The sequence below is a fragment of the Mustela erminea genome, chromosome 4 (genome assembly GCF_009829155.1).
Source record: "Mustela erminea isolate mMusErm1 chromosome 4, mMusErm1.Pri, whole genome shotgun sequence".
Taxonomy (NCBI): domain Eukaryota; kingdom Metazoa; phylum Chordata; class Mammalia; order Carnivora; family Mustelidae; genus Mustela; species Mustela erminea.
In genome coordinates, this window is record NC_045617.1 from 148,500,438 (window position 1) to 148,524,366 (window position 23,929).

Consider the following 23,929-nt stretch of genomic DNA (forward strand, 5'->3'; position numbering starts at 1 on the left):
AAAAAAAAAAAAAAAAGACCAAAAAAACCCAAGAAAACCCCACCCTAGAACCAGATTCCTTATTATCACTATAAGCTATATCCACTGACCCTAAGATTATCAAGCTCATCAACCAGTCGTTAGGATCAAAGCTTAGAGCCGTACACAGGCAGCAGTTGGCCACCTCCTTAAGTCTGATGCCAACACTCTCTCGAGTGCAGGGATTTGTTAAAATAAACCAGAGAACCCAGACTAGCAAGAGTATTTACTCACCAGTCTATTGCCCCAAATACTGTAGGAATCTTAAGCATTTATATTAAATGTCTTTTAATCTGAGGGAAGAAAAAAACCCCTCAGAATTGTCCATCTATAATCACTGGATTAATTATAGTATTTCTAGAGAATGTTACAGATAATCATTAATTATTCTGTTAAATCGGAGATAAGTGCTTATCCTTAAATGTCTGATAAACCTGACCACTCCTTTTCCCTTCTAGCATTCAGAATCCTACGTTCCAAGCCACACAGATACCTTATGTTGTGGTGACTGCAATCCTTTCCCTGGGAATAAAAAGTATTTTCTTTCCTTGGAAGAACTGAAATAAATGAAAGGCATATCATTATGGGGCTTGATTCACTAAAAACAGCAGGAAAATGGAGTGAAAAGAACACCAGCTTTGGAATGTGGGATACTCAAAATCACGAAGTTTTAGCTCCTTCATGAATGACGCATCTTTACGTGTTTTACTTTGTGCCTCCTCAGGCTTAAACCTTTCTTTTGGTTTCCCTTAATCATTCTGCAAGGAGCTGAAGAGCATTTTATCAGTGAAAGAGACAAGTTAAAGTCATAAAAATATGGGATGCTAGCTAGCGACATCAGGACACGACTGTTAAACTGAAATCTGCATTTCTGAGTTTAAAAGAAATGAATCTCTAAAGCTGAAATTTCAAATGCCAGCGATCCTCTCAAAGATGTTTGAGGAAAAGGAAATTTTTGAGGGCAATGCCTTAACTCACACTAAGTAAAATGCTGAGTATTCTCTTTATGAGGTTGGCCCTCCAAAGGGGGAACTTTTGGGAAGAGTTCTGATCTAGGGGAACTACTCCCTAGCTGTTCAGTTCTTTTCACTACCAGTAAAAGATTCCCAGGCTACTGTCAACACACTAGTCCCCATTCTAGCCAAGAATTAAAAATCGACAAAGGCCGAATCAATATAATCCTTTTCCCCCAATAGGAACACATGCCACACCTTCTATCACAAAGTTACAGTCCTTTTCTTTATTGGATTTCCAAATTTTAAAAAGTGAAAAGTAAAGCAATCATTAAGTGGTTCAGATAAAAAAGCATCTTTACCTGAGTTACCCATCAGGCCTACTGTGACCTGCCCTAGCTCCTCCCAGAACAAGTTTCTGGGTATCTGAACAACGATTTACATACTGCCTCGACTGAAAGTCACCTCTACCATATGGGTCAACTGTTACCTATTATATGTACACAGTCCACAGCTCGAGCTCTCACTGGCGCAGAATTCTCCACAGAGCACGTTCTTTGAGACCCAATGAGGGAGGAGTTTCTAGCAAGGCTTTTTTCAGACTCAAGGGGGTTTTTCACTAATGTGAGTTCCCCGGTGTACCACGAGAGCTGTTCATTGACAGAAGTTTTTCTCACTCAGAGACACTGTAAGGTCTTTCCTCAGATTGGGTTTCTTTGGTGCAAACCCAAGGCGGCTCTCCAACTCATGTTTTTGCCACATTCAAGACAAATATACACGTTTTCACCAGTATGGCTTCTCTGAAGAGTAAGAAAGTCGTAAGAAGCCTTTTACACACTTGCTGGGGTTTCTCCCCATTGTGGGCTTTCTGACGTCCAGTGTGACGTGCATACTGTCCAAAGCTCTGTTGACACTGAGGGCATTTAAGAAGTCCTCTGGTGTGAATTCTCTCGGGATGAGGAGGGCTTGAGCACTGCTAGAAAGCTCTCCCACACTCACTGCATCTGTAAGGTTTCTTACCTGTAAGAATCCCCTTGTGGGTGATCAGATACAAGCTTGGACTAAAGGTTTTTCCCAAGCCTCAGGGCATCTGTTCAGGTTTCTCACTGAAGTGACTGATTTAAGTGTTCTGTGAGGGTCACTCTCTGGGCAAACCATTTCTCGACTTCCCACAGCTGTATTCTCTGGTCCCCATGGAAGTCCGAGCTCTGAGGAAAGTCTGAGATTTGCCCAGAGCTCTTTACTGGGTCCTCTGACATGTTTTAAGTACATTTCTTAGGGTGTTCTAACTTCTGGTCTGTTCAAGACATTTGTGAGGCTTCTGATGCATGGGGAGGACTGAGCTCAAGACCCTTCTCGCCCATATTACAGAGATATGGTTTCTCACCGAGATGGATTGTCTGATGTTGAAGAAGGGCTGAGCTCTGGTGGAAGCTTTTATCACACACACTGTATTTGTAATGCAGCTCCTCGGTCTGCGTTCTCATTTTCTGTTGGGCAACAAAGTCCATGCCCAGGAGGAAGCCGCTCTCGCACGCAGACCACTGATGTGGTTTCTCTTCCATGTGAATTCTTTGATGCACAATGAGGTCTGAGCTACAGCTGAAACTTTTCTCATATTCAAGGCATTTAAAAGTGTGAGTGTGAGTTGCCTGATGCCTGATTAGGTTGGCACTCCGGGTAAAACTTCTCATACATTCCAAGCATTTATACGGCTTCTCACCTGTATGGACTCTCTGGTGTACGATAAGGTCGGATTTCTGGCCAAAGCATTTCTCACAGGCACCACACTTATAGGGCTTCTCCCCAGTATGAACTCTTTTATGAACAATGAAGGCTGAACGGTGTCGGTAACTTTTCTCACACTTATTACATTTGTAGGGCCTTTCGCCAGTATGAGTTCTCTGGTGGCTAATAAGATCTGATTTCCCACTAAAAGCTTTTTCACACTCCAGACACTTAAACGGTTTCTCCCCTGTGTGAGTTCTTCGGTGCCTTATGAGGTTTGTGCTTCGACTGAAGCATTTATCACACTCACTACACAGATACGGTTTCTCGCCTGTATGGCTTCGCTGGTGGACAAGCAGATCAGAGCTCTGACCGAAATTCTTGCCACAAATATCGCATGTATAGAATTTTTTACCTGCATGTGTTCTCTGGTGTCCCGAAAGGGCCAGGTGGTGCCAAAAGCTCTTCTCACATTTGCTACATTTATAAGGTTTCTCGTAATTGTGGATCCTCTGGTGTGAAGTAAGATCTGAGCTTTGGACGAAGGTTTTCTCACACATATCACATCTATAAGGTTTCTCCCCAGTGTGGGATCTCTCACACATAATAAGAGCTAAGTTCTCACAGAAGTTTTGCTCACATGCAAGGCACTGGTATATCTGATCATCTATTTGAGTAATCTCATGCACATGAATAAAAATCTTTCTACCCTTCTGAGGGCATCCATGATAGATTTTCCTCTTCTGAGTTCTCTGATTATATCTCTCTTCTGAAGTGAACATTTTCTATGGCTCTCTCCTAGGGAGTTTTCCACTGGTCTTCTTGACCCATCGTGTTCTTCATAGTTGTTTTCTTGGTAAGAACTTGAGAGACACATCTGTCGTAGGCCTTTCAGTCAGGAGCAGCTCGTCTGTAAACGTTTCCAGCATCATATATGCTGATTCCTTACTTGGTATTTCCAACCCTGTGAGACAAAGAAGAATGATTTATACTCCTGTAACTAAGAAAAGAATGCTCAAAGTTAAAATTACTGCAGGGAAGACAGAAATTCTCCATCAGACTCCATACGAGCACTACTTTTGACAGGGGTTGAAACCAATTAGTTTTCCTCTTTTCTAATAGTAAACTAGTTAGCAACACATGGGAAAAAGACCAGGAAGAGTTATTTCTTTTATGAATGAGCCCGGGTGATCTCAAAACCAGGGCTCTTCCTCTTTCCCTGGCTTCAACTGAGTAATCAAGGCAGGCCTCATAGTTAGTAGGCTTGCTCAAGAGGAAAACCGCCCTCAAGGAACCCTGGAGAAGGTAGCCTTCTCCTCGGAAGGTTTAGAAGGAAAACGGTAATGGTATTAGAATTCCCATGGGGAGAGAGAAGGGCTTCTGTGGCTCCATCATCCTGGCTGTGTGATGTTGGGCAAGTTATTCAACAACTCTTCCCCACCTAGTTTGCTCCTCCGTAAAATGGGATTTATAACAGAAATTATTTCACATTGTTGACCTGAACAGTAAGTTCAGCACCCTGCATCTCGCAGTAAGTACACGGGGTTAGCTCGCGTGCTATTATGATAAAGTTCTGATCACGTGAGCACAAACCCTCCTCAAAAAGAAAAATTCTGACGACTACAGATGAAAGCCAGGCTTCAAATCGCTTTTATACCAGGCTTTTCTTTATACAGTGAAGAGATGTGGGAGAATTTCTCTCCTGTCGGAGGCTTACACAAGTATTAAAGCCCCTGGGATTGAGCATCTTGAAGATATAAGGCCATCTACAGAGGAAGATCTTTCTAACTTAATCGGAATCAGCCCTCTCTGCTCAGGCAGCCCGTGCTCCTCTCCTCCTGGGGAAGCGATGCAGTCATCTGCGAAAGAGTCGGAGATCAAGAAGGAGAGCGAGAGGAGATACAGAGATCTTCCAACTGAGGACCTATTTCCACGGAGCTACTCCGGTAGATGAACTAAAGGCGTCAACAGAAATATGGAAAAGCAGGTGGATGCCGTACACTGGGCTGACTCGAGAGCACAGCACGCGGCGTGAAGTGGGCCTTCCATTTATTAATCGCTCACAATACACTGAAGAAGAAACATCAGAAACGAAACAAAGAAAAACACCGTTTTCTGTGTCCTTCGTGCTTACTCTTCAATGATCATTTCCATGTCTGACCCTCTCATCACACATTCAAAGCCCTTCCCTGCATTTAAGGAGTAAAAGCTGATGACGGTGCTTCCCATGCTACTGTGGAAATTTAAGCAAACCAAGAACAACAGAACACAACACACACGCTCAAAACAAAAACATGAACCACCACTTCTCGTGCTCCCGCCACATCAACCAGCTTCTTGTGTGTGTGGTCAGGCACTCTTTCCTTCAGAGGGTCAGTCGTTCTGGATGACAGACTGCCTCTGCTCAATCTGAGGACAAGCCTTCTGTCAGTGTCCTCGGTTCCATCCCTTTCCTCCAAGAGGACGTCACCTAGCAATTCTACCCTGCCGGTCCCGCACCCGTTCTTTTCTTCCGGATCACACTAACCAGCAAACTGGCTGTTTCCGCTCTCCCGAAGCAAGAGTACAACCAACGTGAAAACCTCTCTTGCCTGCCTCACCCTCGGGCTGTCACCCCACTTCTCTGTTCCTTTTACAGCAAAGTTCCTCAAAAGAAATAAATCTGTTCATTGTCTCCGACTCTTGCCTTCTAAGGTTTCCAGAACATCTTCCAACCTCACAATCGTCCTCACCACTCTGCCAAAACTGCTCCTGTTGGAAAGCCCCTAAGCCACCTGCCTCCTGCTTTCCGCTCGGACTCCCCTCCCTGCTCTTCTGCTGAGCACACGCCACTTGCCCTGGCCTCCCTGCTGCTGCTCACACCGGCCGGCTCACCCCCACTTCGGGATCTTTGTACGTGCTGCCTCTCCTGGCTAAGGCACTGTCCCCTCTAGATTTCCAAGGTTCCCTCCCTCGCCTTCCTCAAATCTTTGTCTGGCCATCCTACCTGACGCTGCATCCCAGCTGACCCAACCTACAACACTCCCGTCCTTCCCTGTTTTATTTTTTTTCATAGCATGTCAGCTCCTACAGGGCCGGGATTTTTGTTCATTTCATTTGCAGTTTCCCTAGAACCTGACACACAGTAGGTGCTCAACGCTAGAATGGAAGTCCTTATATGGCATCTATGGACTCCTAAATAACCTAGGAAAACTGTGAAATTGCCTGCAAATGTTATTAGGTCTGTGTACATTCTTCTAGGGACAGAGTCCACTATTCTCCAACTGTGAGTGTAGGCCTCTAGGTCTCTGTGTATTCATGTGCAAGCAAACACTATGAGAACGAACTGGACATGACCCTTGTAAGTGTGATGGACCACAACTCAAAACAAAGCAGCTATCCAAGCAGCATAAGCAATGGCCACCTGAATTCAGTGGAAACAATGAGCCAAAAGGAACCAGAAGATGGATGACTTTCTGTTTCACCAATCTGCTGACTGGCTTTACAATTTCCATTCAGCGATTTGTAAACTCTCCATGTGTAAGGCACAGAGACAGTTGTTCTAATAAAAAAAAAAAGTTATTTGTAAGTATCAAAAGAAATCCCAAGGCTCCAAGTGTCAACTCAACCATGTTCTCATGTTTTGGTTTTAGGGAATGAGAAAAAACTGGATGGGGTCGGAGTAGTTTGAGTCAAGGCATAGACCATCTACAAGAAATGTAATGCTAAAACCACTAAGGAGGGACAAAAATGAGAGAAAATGGGACATACCACTGGAAGAGGAGTAAAGTCCACAGCTCTGAGAAGGGGAAGCAGGTAAGCTAAACAAAAATGACTCATGTTTATGTTAAATACAGTAACTCTACACGCTAGATTTTAAATATTCGATCACACCACCATGATTGATAAAACTATTAAAGAAATTGCATTTTGGGGTCCAAATTACAAGTTCCAGGTGACTCTTGTAGTATCATACAAGAATCCCTTGCCCTCCAAGATCATTTCTCTCTGTTCATTTGATCATGGATACCCTAGGAAGTAAGTGTACACACCTGAGCTGCCAGTGGACTCCTGCTCCCCAGTGAAGCCTCTTAAACATGAGCACATTTCTGTCCTCATGATACCAGAGAGTGAACAGTATTCTATGTATTTATCAAGATGCTGGGTCTCCAAGTTCGCCTTGCTGACTCACGTCTCTAGTTCTCAGGGGTTGCCTGCCATGGCGGGCACCCACAGAACACACACCTTGATTACTGAGGAACCATGGGTCTCTGGACCAAGAGTCATCCAAAAGCTACTAACAAAAAAAAGAAAACAAAAAACTGACAACTGTTAAAACAACAGATGATGTACTAAGTACCAAAGTACATTCTGCGGCTGTCACAATCAGCCCCCAAAGCCTACAGTGTCATGAAGAACCCAGCAGTGCTTCGAACTCAGTGCCCTGCGTCTGCTCTCGCCTTACTTCCAGTCAAACAGGAGGTGAGCAAAGCAGCTGCCTGCAGCTGAAATCCGGACCAACTCCGCCACTCCTCTGCCCGATCTCAGTTCTGGGCAAATCCATCCTCTCCTAAACCGTAGAGTCACCCTGTAATCTTCTTGCTCACTTGCCACTTGAGCCATCCCCAAATTCATTCATTCATTCATTCTCAAAACCAGAATGCAACCACCTCTCACGGTGTCTCCTGCTGCAACCCTGGTCTGGATCACATTCATTCTCACTTGCATGATAATAAAACCTTCCTAACTGGTTCCCACCAGTTAAGGGCTGAGTGGGTTCTCCTCCAATCTGTATGCTGAAGCCTTAACCCCCACAATCTTGGGATGTTACTGTATTTGGAAACAGGATGATTATTTATTTTTTAAAAATATTTCTTAAGTAATCTCTACACCCGTGGGGCTCGAACTCACAACCCTGAGATCCAGAGTCACATGTACTACTGACTGAGCCAGCCGAGACCTCTGAAGACAGGACCTTTATTTTTATTTTTGGAGACAGGACCTTTAAAGGGTATAGTTGTCTAATCCAATCCAATGTGAATGGTCTTGTCCTGAGATCAGGACACAGGTATCAGGGATGGCATGCAGGGGGAAGACCACATGAGGACAGAAAGTGGCCATCTGCAAGCCAAGGAGAGATCTCAGAAGAAATCAAACCTGGCACTCTGATCTTGAACTTGCAGCCTCCAGGACTGTGAGGAAATAAATTGGCTGTTTAGAGCGCTCAGTCTGTGGCGTTTCACCACGGCAGCCCCAGCACCACTGCCATCCTCCAGTCACCACCCTCTTTACACTCAAACCCTCCACCCTGCTGCCAGTGAACTCCAGTTAAAGTAGGAGAATAGGTTCTCCTCTGCTCCCTTCGGTGGCTTCCCCTCCTCCCCCCGCCACCAGGTCCTCACGATGGCCCCAAGACACAAGGGCTGCTCTGCCACCGCTGTGCCTCTGACCGCTGTGCCTCTCATTCGCTCTTTCACTGTTCTCCCCGCTTGATGCGAGGACAGACCCACAATGGCCTTCTGGCTGTCCTTGTTCAAACACTCCCCTTAGGGCCTTTGCCCGTCCTTTCTGGAGTCCCCAGCTTTCTTCCTCCAGGGAAGTGCACAGTTATCTCTTAATTCCCTCAACTATTTCTTCCAAGGTCACTTCTCAAGGACACCTCTCCAGACCACCGGATTCAGAACTGACCTGCCCCCACACCTCAGTGGTCCCTAGCTGGCTCTTCTGCTCGGTTTCCTCCACAGCATTTACTACCTTCTGATACACGAATAATTCGTTTGTTTATTGCCTGAACACCGCAAGGATGTGTATCTGTTTTGTGTGCTGCTCTTTCTTTAGTACACAGGGCAGCACCAGGCACACAGTTGGTGCTTAATAACCACCTGCTGACTGCACCAGTTGGTCCTTGTCATTCCACTTGCGTCCCTACGGTACAGGAAAAGGACCAGATGCCAAAGGCATTGGAGCTGCTCGGTAGCCACTGGCTCGGGTATAGTCGAGGAGATGGAGGGCACAGCTCTGAAGGCCAGAGGAACTGTAGCTTACCCAGAAGCTAACTGGAAGGAACGCAGCCTTGACTTCCTGGTCCTAAGAATTTGGTTTCTCAAGGAAGAGTGAGTTCTGTAAGACACAAGAATAAGAAAAGGATAAATAGTTTCACAGGAGCAGATTTAGCCCCAGGTCGTTTCCCCCAAAGAACCTGAAAATGGGTAAACTATTTTCCTTAAAAGAGCAGTTGGGCTTTCTTATATAATCCCTCAAATTCAATTCTAAGGAGGGTGACCGTAGTCTTAAACCTTCCCATAGAACTCTCCAGAAAAGGGCGAACAAAGAACTTCAACGCCATCCGCACCACCTATAGCTTCTCGGGGACCTAACAACATGGAAGGCAGCGCCACAATCCTAACTCTCAGGGGAGCCTGCACAGGCCGGGGCGTCCGTCTCCCCGCGGGAGCCTGGGCCGCTCTCGCCTGCGGGGCCGTCGGGGCCACAGAACGCAGCTGCGCGCTCAGACCCGCGGCTCGACCGTCGGCAACGGCCCTTGGCTGGAGCGCGCGCAGGGATCGCGTTTCTGGTTATTCACCCTCTACGACGGCCGAGGGGACCTCTATTTCCGCGTGAACAGTTTGGGAGGCGGCCAACTAGGGGCGTAAAGGCGGTTCGCGCCCTCAGACTTGTTTGCCCGTTCGTTCCCGCAGCAGCGTGAACCTGCCTTTTCCAGGTCGCCGAGCCTTCCGTCCCCTCAAGGCCCTTTTCTGCTACGGACAATCCGAAGCGAGAGGAGCTGCTCAGCCCCAGACAGCGCGCGGGGACACGTGGCGGGGGCCTCCCGCGCAGGCGCAGGGCGAAGCGGCCGTGGTTCACGGCTCTGGCGCCAGAGTCAGGCGCAGCAGCCACGGGCCATTCTCGCGCTCCCTCACGGGACACCTGGGACACCTGCACAGAACCTAGGGCCGGCTGCTTGAGGACGCTGACAAGTAAACAGCGCGCAGGTCAAGAAGACCAGAATTGAAAGCCCAACGCGAGCGGCGGTGAGGGGCTGCCCCGTGCTTGCTCTGGACGGCGCCCGCCGGACCGCCGGACGGCCTGGAACGAGGAAGTCAGGAACACTAAAGCTTCATTCAACGGGGATTTTCCAGAAAACCTGTGAGCTTCCATGGCAATGATTTAAACCTGACTTCAGTGCATAGAAAATGGACTCAAAGATGGAAGAACAAACTCCCTCTGGAAGAGGGACAGGGGACATGGTCAGAGAACAGTTCGGAAGGGGGTAATGACGGCTGCAGCAGTCCGGGCTCCCGGCCCCACCTGGAAAAGCTGTGAGAACAGGAGAAACACATCACAGCACAGACCCCAGCGGGCCGGCTCTCGCCGCGGGCTCTGCGGGCTACGACTGAGAGCAAGAACCTGAAAACGGGGGACAGAGGAGGGCTCGTGGCACACCAAACCAACCTAGAGTGTCCTGCCAGAAAGAGAAAACCCACTCTGAGTCCCAAAACGTGTTTAAAGTTCTGAGCCGAGCAGGACATCCGAAGGGTCTTAACTCACACAGACTTACAGGCAGTCCTGGAGTGGCAATTCCTCAGGAAAGACAGTAAAAAGGAAGGAAGAGGAGGAACGCTTTGGACTGCACAGTGAAGGAGAAAAGGAGGAGAGAGAAATTTAAGGTCCTTTAAGATGAAGGGAAAATTTTTTTTTAGAAAAAAGGAAAATAAAAAAGGCACAATCCTTGTCCCCACTATCTTAAAAAACATGCCATCTAGTTAAAAAAAAGAAAACAAAAAATCCACAAGACTTTACCCAGGTGTCACCGAATTAGCAGTCTTATTAAACATGTTATGTTCTGATAAAACGGACACAATCCAACTGAACACCGGGAGGAGGAGAGAGAACAAACTGAAATAACCGCATCAGCCATTAATGGCAGCAGGGGCTAAGGGATACCACTAAAAACTGAACACCAGACAACTGCTGAGTAAGAAAATGGGACTAAGGCATTACAAAAGATCTATGTTCAAAGGTAGTCATGGTAACAAAAATCAAACATTCTAAAAAAGTTTTTAATGAAAGAGCAATGAAAACACAAGTAGCTGAATAAACAGGACAAATAAAATAACATGATCTATTGAGATAAAACGTATCAAGCTTATCAATTACATGGGAATGGGTTTGGCTCACCTATTCAAATTTTTCTCACCCAGGCTCACAAAGCAGGACCCAACTATATGCTAAATACAAGACACACTTAAAGATTCAGAGAGACTCAAACTAAAGGGAAGGAAAAAGGAATACAGGCAAATAGAAATAAAAGGTCTTATATTCAAGATATCAGGAAGAGAAGAATTCAGCCTGAAAAACATTAAACATGATAAAGGACATTTTTTAATGTTGAAAGCCATTATCATAATATAGTAACGGTTATGATTTTAAACCAAACCACACAGCACTCACCCTTACAAAGCAAAAGCTACAATAGATAATAATACAGACAAAAACATTAATAATAAAACAACATACCACTATCAGTAGAAAGACCTATAAAATAGAAGAAAAATAAGTAATGATACAGAAAACCTAGAGAATCTAACCAGTAAATCTTATGATAGCTACTGAAACTTACAACCTAATAATAGGAAGTGAACGTTCTTCTCAAGCACACATGAATCAGTCACAGAATTGTCATATATTATGTCATAGAAACAGCATCAGTAAATTCCATAAAGTGACATGAAACTAAAAATTCATTAGAATACCAAATTAAAAAAGCTCCACCTAAATGGGGAAAATAAAACAACTCTTTAGCAAATGGGGAAATGAAACAAAATTTCTAAATATTGATAATTAAAACTATTACTGATTATAATCTATGGAATAAACTTAAAGCAGTGATCAAGGCTATTCATGGTCTTAAATGATTTTATATCAATAAAAAGAATTTATATCAATAAAAAAATTTGTATCAATAAAAAGAATAAAAGGAATTAAATGAACAAACTAGATTCTCAGATCAAGGAGCTAAGAAAAAGGTACACCAAAAGAAATTAAGGAAGAAAATGAAAGTAAAAATGGAAATCAGTGAACTAAAGAGAAAACAACCTAATTATAAACCAAAATTCTACTTATTTGGAAAAACTTAAAGAAGTGATACACTACTAGCTAACTTAGTGAGAAAGACAAAGTACAAATTTACAAAAAAGAAAAGGATAAATAAGACATACAAAAAGCCCCACATACAGATAACACATCACTTTGCAGATATCTATACAAATAAATGTGATAACCTATGAACTGTGTTTTTTACCAGACTGTGTTTTTTACCAAAATCACCCCATCCGAGACAGAAAGTTTTAAAACACTAATATGCACAGAATAAACAGAAAGTTGTTAAGGAATCAGCCCACAAAAAGCACTGGATCTAGATCATTTCATAAGGGTATTCTAATAAATTTACAAAGACCAAATAAACCCAGTGCTTCAAAAATGTTTTCCAGAGCACTAAAAATGAAGAAAAACTTCTAGTCTTTTGTGAAATAGTTTAAAGTTGACAACTAAACCTGATGAAGAGTATAAAAATGTTTATAGCCCAGTATTACTGTGAAAAATACTAATAAAAATCTAAAAGCACATTAAAAAAGTGATGTACCATGACAAAGTAAAAGTTATTCACAGAATGCAAGATCTTTCAATATTAGACAATCCATTAATATAAGATCACATATTAACAGATCTATGTGGAGAAGAATCATAATTATCTTTATAGATGCTGAAGGACCTCACAATAGAAATCAACATCCATTCCTGAGGAAAATACTCAAGAAAATAGGAATTAATGAATTCTTCCTTTCAAATGATAAAATATATCCTTCAGTCTAAGAGCCAGTACCTAAGTGAGAAAAACTAGTCATTTCTGATAAGATCAGGAACAAGTCAAGAATGACCCAATGACCCCTATCTCTTGTTATTAAACAATGAACTGAAGTATTAAGCAATGCAATTAGAAAATAAAAATCAATTAGCACTGTAGGAATAGAAAAGAAAGAAAATTATATTTCTTTGGATATAGGAGGGTACAATTAGGAAACCCTAGAGAGAATCAACATTAAAACTGACTCAAAGAAATTCAGTAAGGGAGCAGGATATAAAACTTACATACAGAAATGAATAGCCCTTTTCTGTACACAAATAACAACCAACTACAGTATAGATGGAGAACACTCCTGTACAACAAAAAAATATGAAATACTTAAAGATACATTAAACAATAATTATGTAAATTATGTATGTGATTATGTAAAATGAAGAAGAGGAAAACTTCCAGACACTACTGAAAGACAGGCCTCTAGCCTGTTTATTTATAAAGTATTACTGAAACAAGGTAACTCTTATTCATGAATATATGGCTCATGGCTTCTTTCTCACATGGCAGAGTTAAATAGTTGAACAGAGATCATATGGCCCCCAAAGCCTAAAGTGTGTACTTTCTGATCCTTAAGAGAAAAATCAACAATTCCTGAGCTACAGCTATTACTCAAATTCACTTGGAAAAAACAGCATGCAAGAGAAGAAAGGAAACAATGGAAAGAGAGATTTAGGGGTGACTAATAACCCTCTATGACATTAAAATATGCTATAAAACCTCTAATATTAAAAAAATGTGGTCCTGGTACATGAATACATAAAAAGATAAGTGGAATAGAATAGAAAAACCAGAAACAGATACAAACACGTACAGAAATTGAGTATATAGTAAGAGTGATGTCTCAAATCCCCCAGGAAAAAAATGAACTTTTTAATAAATGATGTTAGAACATCAGGATAGTAACATGAAAATTGATACAATTTGATCTATACCCCATACCATATACTAAAATCAACTCCACATTGATCAAAGAACTGATTACAAACTGAAACCATAGGGTATGAATGAATATACAATATCAGCGTACAGAAAGGTTTTTTGGCTTATGACAAAAGATTGGCTATTTGACTAAAAAACATTTTATGTCTAAAAAGAAAAGAACAAAGTCAAAAGTCAATGGACAAACTGAAAAAAATTTGTAACATATATTTGAGATAAAGAAATAATATATCTACTATAAAAACAGCTTTTAAAAACGGAGAGAAAACACCAAAAACCTGAGAAAAATAGGCAAAAGACAATACACAAAGATTAAAAAATTTTCCTTAAGCATATAAAAAGATGTCCAATCTCACTCATATTTAGAAAAATTCAAATTAAAAGTACACGAACTAACTAGGAAGAGAGGAACTTCATCAACTTGATAAAGAATACAAGAAAACTACAGCAAATGTTATACTTAATGGTAACTAGAAGCTTCCTAGCTAAGACGAGGAACAAGGTAAACATATCCCTTTCTACCACTCCTTTTCGATGTCATACTGGAAGTCTTAGATAACACCATTAAGGAAAGAGGAGGAAATGTAAACTACAAAGAATGGAGAAAAAAATAAAGAACTGTCTTTGCTTACAGATCACATAGATTGTCAGTGTAGAAAATACAAAATTATCAACCAAAAAAAGGGGAACTAATAAACCAGTTATACCAAGCATGTAGGATACAAAGTTAATATATAAACAATCATCTTCTTCTGTACCAGCAATAAAGGACTGGAATTTCAAGCTAAAAACAATACCATTAGCACTTCTGCAAAATGAAAGTGAAATACTTAGATATAAATCTAACAAGATCTACATGAAAAAAACAAAGAACTCTGATGAAAGAAATAAAAAAGAACTAAATAAATGAACAGACAGTCTATATTCACGGATAGGCATACTCTATATTGTCAGGATGACAATTCCTCCTACCTTGGATCTATTGACCAAACTCAATTCCAATCAAAACTCCTGTAGGATATTTTACTGATATTAACACACCGACTCTAAAGTTTGTATGGAGAGCAAAGGACCCAGAATAGCCAGCACAATACTGAAAGAGAACAAAACTGGGAGGACCGACATTACTCAACTTTAAGACTTACTACAATGCTACAGTAACCCAGTGTGGTAGTAAAAGAATAAACAAACAAGTAAAACAGAGTCCACAAATAGACTCACATAAATACAGCCAACTGATCTTTTGACAAAGGAGCAAAGGCAATACAATGCAGTCTTTTCAACAAATGGTACTGGAACAACTGGGTAGCCACATGCAAAAATATAAAATAAACAAAGACTTTATATCTTTCACAAAAATTAACTCAATATGGACCACAGATTTAAGTATAAAACACAAAGCTATAAAACTCCTAAAAGATAACATGGGGGGAAAATAAAGACAATGATGACTTCTTAGATATAAAGCCAAAGGCAGGCATGATCTATAAAAGAAGTAACAATCTGGATTTTATTAAAGTTAAAAACTTCTGGGGTCCTAGGATCAAACCCCTAGTTGGGTTCCCAGCTTAGCAGGAAGTCTGCTTCTTCCTCTCCCTCTGCCCTCCCCCCCCATTTGTGTGCAAGCTCTCTCTCAAATAAATACATAAAATCTTAAAAAAACAAAAATTGACCAAAATCCAATACACTAACAATACTAAATTCTAATAAGGATATGAAGCAATGGGAATGCTTACTCATAGCTGGTGGGAATGCAAAATGGTACAGCCACCTTGGAAAGCAGTTTGGTGGTTTCTCACAAAATTAAACTTACTCTTACCATATAATCTAGCAACTGTGCTCCTTGTACTTACCCAAAGGAACTGAAAATGTATGTCCAGGGGCACCTGGGTAGCTCAGTCATTAAGTGTCTGCTTTCAGCTCAGGTCACGATCCCAGGGTTCTGGGATTGAGCCCCACATCGGGCTCCCTGCTCCACGGGAAGCCTGCTTCTCCCTCTCCCACTCCCCCTGCTTGCATTCCCTCTCTCTCTGTCTCTCGCCGTCAAATAAACAAATAAAATCTTAAAATAAAAAAAAAGAAATATATGTCCACACAAAAACCTGCACAAGGATGTTTATAGCAGCTCTATTCATAATTGCCAAGACTTGAAAGCAACTAACATGGCCTTCAGTCAATGAAAAGATAAACAAACTGTGCTACATCCAGGCACTAGAATCTTGCTCAATGCTGTTAAAATGGACATGTGCTATCTAGCCTTGGAAAGACATGGAGAAACTTCATAGCATTTTGGTAAGTGAAAGAAACCAGTCTGAAAAGGCCACAAACTGTCCAATTCCAAGTACATGACATTCTAGAAGAGGCAACTATGAAATCAGTGAGAAAGATCAGTTGTCAGGGGATGGGGGCAGAAGGATGAATAATGAAGTACAGAGGATTTTCACAGCAGTGAGACTGCCCTGTATGACACGATAAATGGTGACATACATCATTATACATTTGTCAAAACCCACAGAATGTAAAAAACAAAGAATGAACACTAAAGTAAATCATGGCCTTCGGGTGGCAATGATATCTCAATGTAGATTCACCAACTGTAATAAACAGCACGCTGGGCTGAGATGTTGATAGCTGGGGAGGCTGGGGTGGGTGGGTGAGGGGTGGCAGAGCACATACAGCAACACTATGTACTCTACTCAATTTTGCTGTGAACCTAAAAATACTCTAAATAACAGTCTATTTTTAAAAATGAAATAGTTGAAAAGGGCATGTGAAATACCGTTTCTCACCTATCAAGCTGGCATACGTTGAAAAGTATGACAACACATTTTGTTGTCAAAACCATGGGGAAACAGACACTCTCATATGTTGCTAGAGGAAAAGCCAATTAGTACAACTCTCTGGAGAGGAATCTGACATCTAATAAAACTAGATATGCATTTATATCTGACTCAGAATCCCACTTCTAGAAATTTACTGTGAAGATATACCTCCAACAATATAAAAATTTAAAGTATAAAGTTATTCGCTGTAGCAATGTTTTACTTTAAAAATATTTAAAACTTAAATGTGTGCCCATATGTAAGAAAGTGGTTGGACAGACTTGGTATATGCACATATAATGGAGAACTATGAAGCTGTTAAAGAATGAAGAAAACTTTTATGAATTGATGTGGAGTGATTTTCAGGACATATTGTAAATTTTTTAAAACAATGGTATAAAAAAGTATCTACATTTTGTGCAAGAATGAAGTAGAAATAAAAAACTACACATGTATCTGTGGGAGCTTGTGTGGCATGTTTCAGCTCAGGTCATGATGTCAGGGTCATGAGACAGAGGCCCGTATTGGGCTTCATGCTGAGTGTGGAGTCTGCTTGGGGTTCTCTCTCTCTCTCTCTCTTTCTCTCCTTCTGCCCTTTCCCCTGAGTGCTCTCTCTAAAAAGGTAAAAGAAACTAATGAACGTCATCATCATCACAAAGTAGGTGAAATGGGAATAAAAGGACAGGAAAAGAGAATTGATGTACACAGGTGCAGGGAGGGAGTCACCCCTCTAGGACTATACATTTTTGTAACACACACATTTTTGCTTTTAGAACTGTTACATTTCACATATTCAATAACTAAATAGACAAGATACTAGAGAGAAATGTTAAAAAGCAATACAAACAAAACCAAGTCTGTTTCAAATGAATAACACCCGGAAGGGGGAAAAAACCAACAAACTCAAATAGTACTTAAATACAGTATTAGGACTACAAAAACTCAAGCTAAAGATAAAAAGAACTATGAACAATCACTGAATTCTCATTAGAAGCAGTGGTGGTAAAGATAAACTACTTAGGGGCGCCTGGGTGGCTCAGTGGGTTGGCGCCTCTGCCTTCGGCTCAGGTCATGGTCCCAGGGTCCTGGGATGGAGCCCCGCATCAGGCTCTCTGCTCAGCAGGGAGCCTGCTTCCTCCTCTCTCTGCCTGCTTCTCTGCCTACTTGTGATCTCCGTCTGTCAAATAAATAAATAAAATCTTTAAAAAAAAAAAAAAAAGATAAACTACTTAATGTACACCCTAGGACTACACAAGTAAGTAAATATACTAGGAGTAAAATGGCACACAGATTCCTCACTGTCGGAGAAGGGAGTTATAAACATAGAAAAGGGAATGGCAAGAATAAACTCTGTAGTGTTTAACTGGAATTAGAAGTATCCATATGAGGCCACGGTTTTACAGTATATATAGAAAAAACAGAAATGCACGTATGTGTCAAAGTGTGTTTTTATTTTTCCAGTAAGGTCTGCTGAAAGGTCGTAAGAAGAATGAAATCCTAGCAGTAACGAGCACTCAGGTCTTGGTCTCTAAACACTATTCTCCACTGAAAGCTATCAGGGCTCCTAGGAGAAATGGCTGATTCAGGGTTTAGAAAGTACAATATGATCCCAGAACATTTTGTTGTGCCAGAGGATAACAAGTGCTCAAAAAGGAGTGACAACGTGCCAAAAGGACCCAGAAGCCAGGCCGAAGGGGCTGCTACATTATAGATCTGGAACAAACAGAGTATCAAGATAAATAGTAACTGTAATAAGTTAATAACACAGTAAGAATCCATGAATCTATACAGATAAGAAAAAAAGTGAATAAAGATGGAGAAGGAAGTTTTTCTTCTATTAAAAAAGTCAACAATAAAATGTAGAAGAAATGATGGAATTTTAAAAAATCACCATGTCCAATCAAAAGAAGAATATTTGTTTCAGGTAAAAATCTAGTGGGTGAGAAGTTTATGAGATCAGGATATTTACAGAGTCTGAAAATATCTCCCTAATAAATATTTAATAATTAGAGACAAGAAGACTAACTTCACAGTACAGAAACCTGGAAGTTGGGACGCCTGGGTGGCTCAGTCAGATAAGCGGCTGCCTTCGGCTCAGGTCATAATCCCAGGATCCTGGGATCGAGTCCCACACCAGGCTCCTTGCTTGGTGGGGAGCCTGCTTCTCTCTCTCCGTTTGCCTGCGACTCTGCCTGCATGTGCTCTCTATCCCTCTGTCAAATAAATAAATAAATAAAAATCTTAAAACAAACAAACCAAAAAAACCTGGAAGTCATCACCTGAACCAAGTGATCAAAGTTACCATTACCAGTGACATGATGTTAATTTGCCTAACAGAATATAAAGAATAGGACAGTACATCACCTCTGTGCCACCTTGCCAAAAATGTATAACCTGAACCTAATTACGAGGAAACATCAGGCAAACCCAAATTGAGGGAAATTCTGCTAAATACACGGTCTAACCTCTTAAAGGGGTAAAATAAAAAGTCAATGGGGTGCCTGGGTGGCTCAGCCTATTAAGCATCTGCCTTCGGCTCATGCCGTGGTACCAACGGTCCTCAGATAGAGTTACACATCAGGCTCCCTGCTCAGTGGGAAGTCTGCTTCTCTTTCCCTCTGCCTCTCCCCCTGCTTGTGCCCTCTCCCTTGCAAATAAATGATTTTTTAAAAGATTTTTATTTATTTATTTAACAGAGAGAGAAAAATCCCAAGTAGGCAGAGAGGCAGGCAGAGAGAGAGGGGGAAGCAGGCGCCCCGCCAAGCAGGAAGCCCGATGCGGGGCTCGGTCTCAGGATCCTGAGATCATGACCTGAGCTGAAGGCAGAGGCTTAACTCACTGAGCCACCCAGGTACCCCTCAAATAAATAAATCTTTAAAAAAAAAAAAAGGGGGCACCTGGGTGGCTCAGTGGGTTAAGCCGCTGCCTTTGGCTCGGGTCATGATCTCAGGGTCCTGGGATCAAATCCCACATCAGGCTCTCTGCTCAGCAGGGAGCCTGCTTCCTTCTTTCTCTCTGTCTGCCTCTCTACTTGTGACCTCTCTCGGTCAAATAAATAAATAAATTAAAAAAAAAAAAAAGTCAGGGTTATGAAAGACAAAATCTGAGGATATATATTCCACGAAGAAGAAAACAAGACATTTAAATGAAATGGGGAATATGGATTGATGTTGGCCAACAAAAATCGGTTTTTTCCTTTTCTTTTCTGAAAAGGACACTCGTGAAAGAACTGGCTCAATCTGAATTAGATAATAGTATTATATGAGTGTTAATTTCCTGACTTTGATAGCTATAATAAGAGAACAGCCTTGTTTTTAGAATATAAACTGTGGTGTATTTTAAGACAGGCATTCTTAATTGGTGTTCTAGGAAGAATGAAGCCCTATAGAAAATGATTTAAGTAACTATTTTTTCAATTCTTCCAAGAATGGTATGTAGCTAGGAGCAGTGTACCTGCATAGGAGAGAAGTTAATTCATTACATACTTTAGGACTTTAGGGCTTAATTCCCTTAAGGCTTTAGGGCTTAGTATGTCGTAAGACTTTAGGGCTTAGTTCTCTCATAGTCTGAAAAGAATCATATCTATAACCTGCTCTCAAAAGGTTCAGAGGAAAACGTGTATACGCATAGGTATGTGTATACAGAGATACACAGAATCATAAAGCGAATATAGTAAAACGTTAACATTTAGAACCATGGGCAAAGGGTATATGAATATCCCTTGTACTATTCTGCAACTTCTTCCTAAGTCTGAAATTATTTCAAAAATAAAAGCTATTTTAGTTTCTTTTTAAAGAGTGTGGTAGCTGAGAGTCGATATATTATGCTAGTTAAAACTAAATGTTCAAATTCTAGAATCAGATTATGGTTCAAATTCCCACTATGCTCCTCGGTAGCTGTAAGAACTTGGGTAAATTACTTAACTTCCTTCAGCTTCAATTTCCCCTTTGAAAAAATAGGTAAGATACTATTACATGCCTCACGGAGCTGCCACAAGAACTTAGATGTCACCACCAAAGGACTCAGCTCAGTGCCTGTGTCTCAACACTCAATAAATGATAGGTTCTATTGTTTTCTGAATTCCTTCTTCACACACACAGAAGCCCTGTTTATCGAGTCCCTCCTCTGCACCTACCTCTTCGTTAAAGCCTTGTTCAAAATCCATTAAAAATAATCAACTAAATCATAAACAATGTGATTACTCAGCCAGTTAATGATGAATATGGAGATTATGCAAAAACTAGAAAAACATTTATGGAGAAACAGGAGGAGGAAAAGGAAGAAGTCAGAATCACACTTAAGTGAAAATATGCAGGCATATGGACAAATAGTAAGTATAAGCTGGTGGGTTTATTAAAGCTTTGTCTTTTAAAATGTGTGTTACCGCTCAGGTCAAAAGGAAAGCAGCATGGAAATTAAGGATTCTGAGATTGATCAGAGCTTGGTAAATGAAATCACAGTACTCTCTAAAGTCATCAGCTCAGGGTATCATATTTGCCCTCAGGAGCCAAAAAATTGTGGGGCACCAAGAAGAAAAAAAATTAAACAATTTAGGAAATGATTTTCTTATCCTAAGTCTTTTAGATGTCAGCACCAAGAATAGACAAGAGTCTGGTTGTCAAATCTTTTTTTTTTTTTTTTTTAAAGATTTTATTTATTTATTTGACAGACAGAGATCACAAGTAGGCAGAGAGGCATTCAGAGAGAGGAGGAAGCAGGCTCCCCGCTGAGCAGAGAGCCAGAGAGCCCGATGCGGGGCTCGATCCCAAAGCAGAGGCTTTAACCCACTGAGCCACCCAGGCGCCCCTGGTTATCAAATCTTAAAGTAGACTGTGACACTTCCCCAGTTCAAGATATTGTAACTGTTTCCTATCAGACTCAGAATAAAACCCAGTTCTCACTGTTTCATATAATGTGGCACCTCCACCTATCTTTAGCCTCATGAGCCACCTCAGAACTTTTGCACTTGATCCTTCTGCCTGGAATGTTCTTCCCCCAGGTAGATGGCTTCTTTATTCGATCCAAGTTTCTGCCTTAAAATTAATTCCTCAGGGTGCCTGGGTGGCTCAGTGGGTTAAGCCTCTACCTTCAGCTCAAGTCATGAACTCAGGGTCCTGGGATCAAGCCCCACATCAGGCTCTCTGCTCAGTGGGGAGCCTGCTTCCCTTCCTATCCCTCTGTCTGCCTGTGATCTCTGTCAAATAAATAAATTAAAAAAAAAATAATTCCTCAAAAGGAGGCACACCCTGACTACTTAATGTAAAACAGCTGTGTCCTCTTATCCTATTGCATTTCTCTTCATAGCTTCTCACCCTCCAACATTGTGGCATATATTTTATATCTATTAATTTGTTTCTCTCTCCTACTAGAATATAACTTCCATTATTAGGACTTATTCTTTTGTTCACTGCAATATCCCTAGACTCTAGAATATGTTTGTTGAATGAACGAAGAATAAGAATAAATACAACAGCAAAATAAAGGACTACCATACTCCTTAGAGCCCCCCATAGCAATGCAACAATTAGGCGAGTAGCCCTGGCTGGTCCACCAGAGGACCCTCCTCTAACAGGTTTCTCATACCTCATCTTAGGAAGAGACCGCTTCTCTCTTTCATGGCTAGGGTCAGTGTGTGCAGAATAAGCAGGCACAAGCAGAGAAGCTGAGTATAGAACTTCAAAGCTCAAGTTTATTCCTATAGTTAAAGGGTGTATAGGACCAGGAAAGTCAATAAAGCACTAATTTAAAAAATAGCTAACGCTTACTGTGTCAGACCTGAGGTGAGGCGTTACCTCATTTACCTTTCATTGACTGCATGGATTACCTCCTTGAGTCTTCCCAAGAACTTTGTAAAATAGTATTAATACCAATATTTGCACTAACAGAAAACCTGATGCTTATGGCAATTAAATAATTACCCAAGAACTCGCAGCTAGTAAGTAGCACAGCCAAAATTTAAATTTCAATTTCCTAACTACGGAGCCTAAGCAGTGGGCATACTGCCTTTTTCTGGATGCAACTCAATCAAGAAGCAATTATTACAAGCCTATGTGACTATGTATGTTGGAAAGGAGTAGAAAATACACTCACATTGGTAGAATAGGATCCAGTTTTATCACTCTGCTATCTCAATAGGTAAGAAAGAATCAATTCCTTTTTCATTTTATCTTCTCCCAATCCTTCTTGTCCTCCCCCAGTACTCCCTCCCCTCACCTGCTCCAAAATCCACTTTATATGGAAACATACAGCCTAGTATGCCACTTACCATAACAATGAAGACTCAAGGCTGTCTTCCTTTTGGCCTCAAAAGGTCTCAAGTCCATGAGTATTCATAACACTCAATTCTTCCCTTTCCTAGAGGAAAAATCAGTAATGTCGAAATTTATAATTTTTTAATGAAATTTTTATTTTTTCTGGAGCTGGACGTCTAAATATTGGTCCCATTTACTCCCCAGTCTGGTTGGCGTCCTTCAAGCACATCTTCCCTCTTCCAACATTTGCTTACGTACTGTTTCTCCTGCAAGAAGTAGCAGCTACCGGGAGCCATCACCTCCTTCCCAACCAGCACTAGACAAAACATCAAGAATCCTTCTGGATAATGACTAACTTGAATTTCTTAAGAAAGCCCTGAGTCCTGTTTTACTTGTTTAGACTTTTCTTCCTGCTGATTGTTTTTTGTTTGCATTATCGCAACTTCTAAGGTCAAGGACCCATTCTTCTACCACTATACACCCCAAGACGGAGTTGGTAAGCGCATATAGTACAATATTATATATAATGCAGTTTTCTAAACCATAGTTATGAATTGATTAACAATCTTCCGTATATAGATTTGAGTACGACATAACTAATCTCTGTCTTAAAGATGGGGGGGGACTTCATTCAATGTCCTTGGGTTTTCCCCATTATGAGAGATATGGATCGCTTAGAAAAGTGCCGGGTAATGTTTATTATTATTCTCTCCGAGAACAGCCGTACTGAGCTGCTCTTCTTTCAACTTTTCATTGACTGCCTCCCCGTGCGCCGTCAGGGGGGGCGCGGACCCCGCTCGGCGGCGAGCGCCAGGGGCTTCTGTGCCCTTGCGCAGGCCGGGGGGCCAGGAAGAGCGAGGGGGGTGTTGGTTCTGGTCCCGCCGCGCCCCTCCTCCTTCCCCTCCCCCGGGCCCCGCGGCCGCGCCCCTCCCAGGCCCCGCGGGCCGCGCTTACCCCGGCGGCCGCCGGCACCGCCCCTCCGCCTGGGACCGCACTTCCGGTTAGTCTCGGGACACTCGGGTTTGGGTTTTCCGGCGGCCGCAGGCTTCGCGGCGGTGGACCTCAGGGCCCACCTTCGGGAAAAAAAGGAAAGCAAACCTGGGGGGCCGACGAGAGCCAGGAGCTCTCCCTTTGCGCGGCTCGGGAGGGGAGTTGGGGCCAGGCCGCCCAGTGAGCGCTTTAAGGGCCGACAAGGCCGGCTGCGCGAGTCCTTTCAGCCAGGCTGGGAAGCGGCCGGCGCAGCCCCGCCTCCGCGAGTCACATGACCACCCCTGCTTCGCAGGCTGGAGCGCCCCGCCCCCGGCCTCTGGGCCAATGGAG

General features: G+C 42.1%; 1 protein-coding gene across 4 annotated transcripts; it reads right to left on the reverse strand.

The window, feature by feature from the left end:
- ZNF322 (zinc finger protein 322) lies at positions 1 to 23,895 on the reverse strand. Of its 4 annotated transcripts, none has more exons than XM_032338197.1 (4): positions 23,708 to 23,895; positions 22,624 to 22,712; positions 8,724 to 8,798; positions 1 to 3,663 (listed from the first exon to the last, which is right to left on the reverse strand). In XM_032338197.1, exon 4 carries the CDS (start codon positions 3,479 to 3,481, stop codon positions 2,273 to 2,275), a length of 1,209 nt encoding a protein of 402 aa, XP_032194088.1. In that variant the 5' UTR covers positions 3,482 to 3,663; positions 8,724 to 8,798; positions 22,624 to 22,712; positions 23,708 to 23,895; the 3' UTR covers positions 1 to 2,272. The 4 variants fall into 4 exon arrangements, with proteins under 4 accessions (XP_032194088.1, XP_032194087.1, XP_032194089.1 ...); XM_032338196.1 differs by having other exon boundaries at positions 23,564 to 23,895; XM_032338198.1 differs by lacking the exon at positions 8,724 to 8,798 and having other exon boundaries at positions 23,564 to 23,895.
- Positions 23,896 to 23,929: the final 34 nt, after the last annotated feature.

Bases quoted from the DNA above. Each gene is read 5' to 3' on its own strand.
- ZNF322 (XM_032338197.1), bottom strand. From the start codon at position 3,481: ATGTTCACTTCAGAAGAGAGATATAATCAGAGAACTCAGAAGAGGAAA.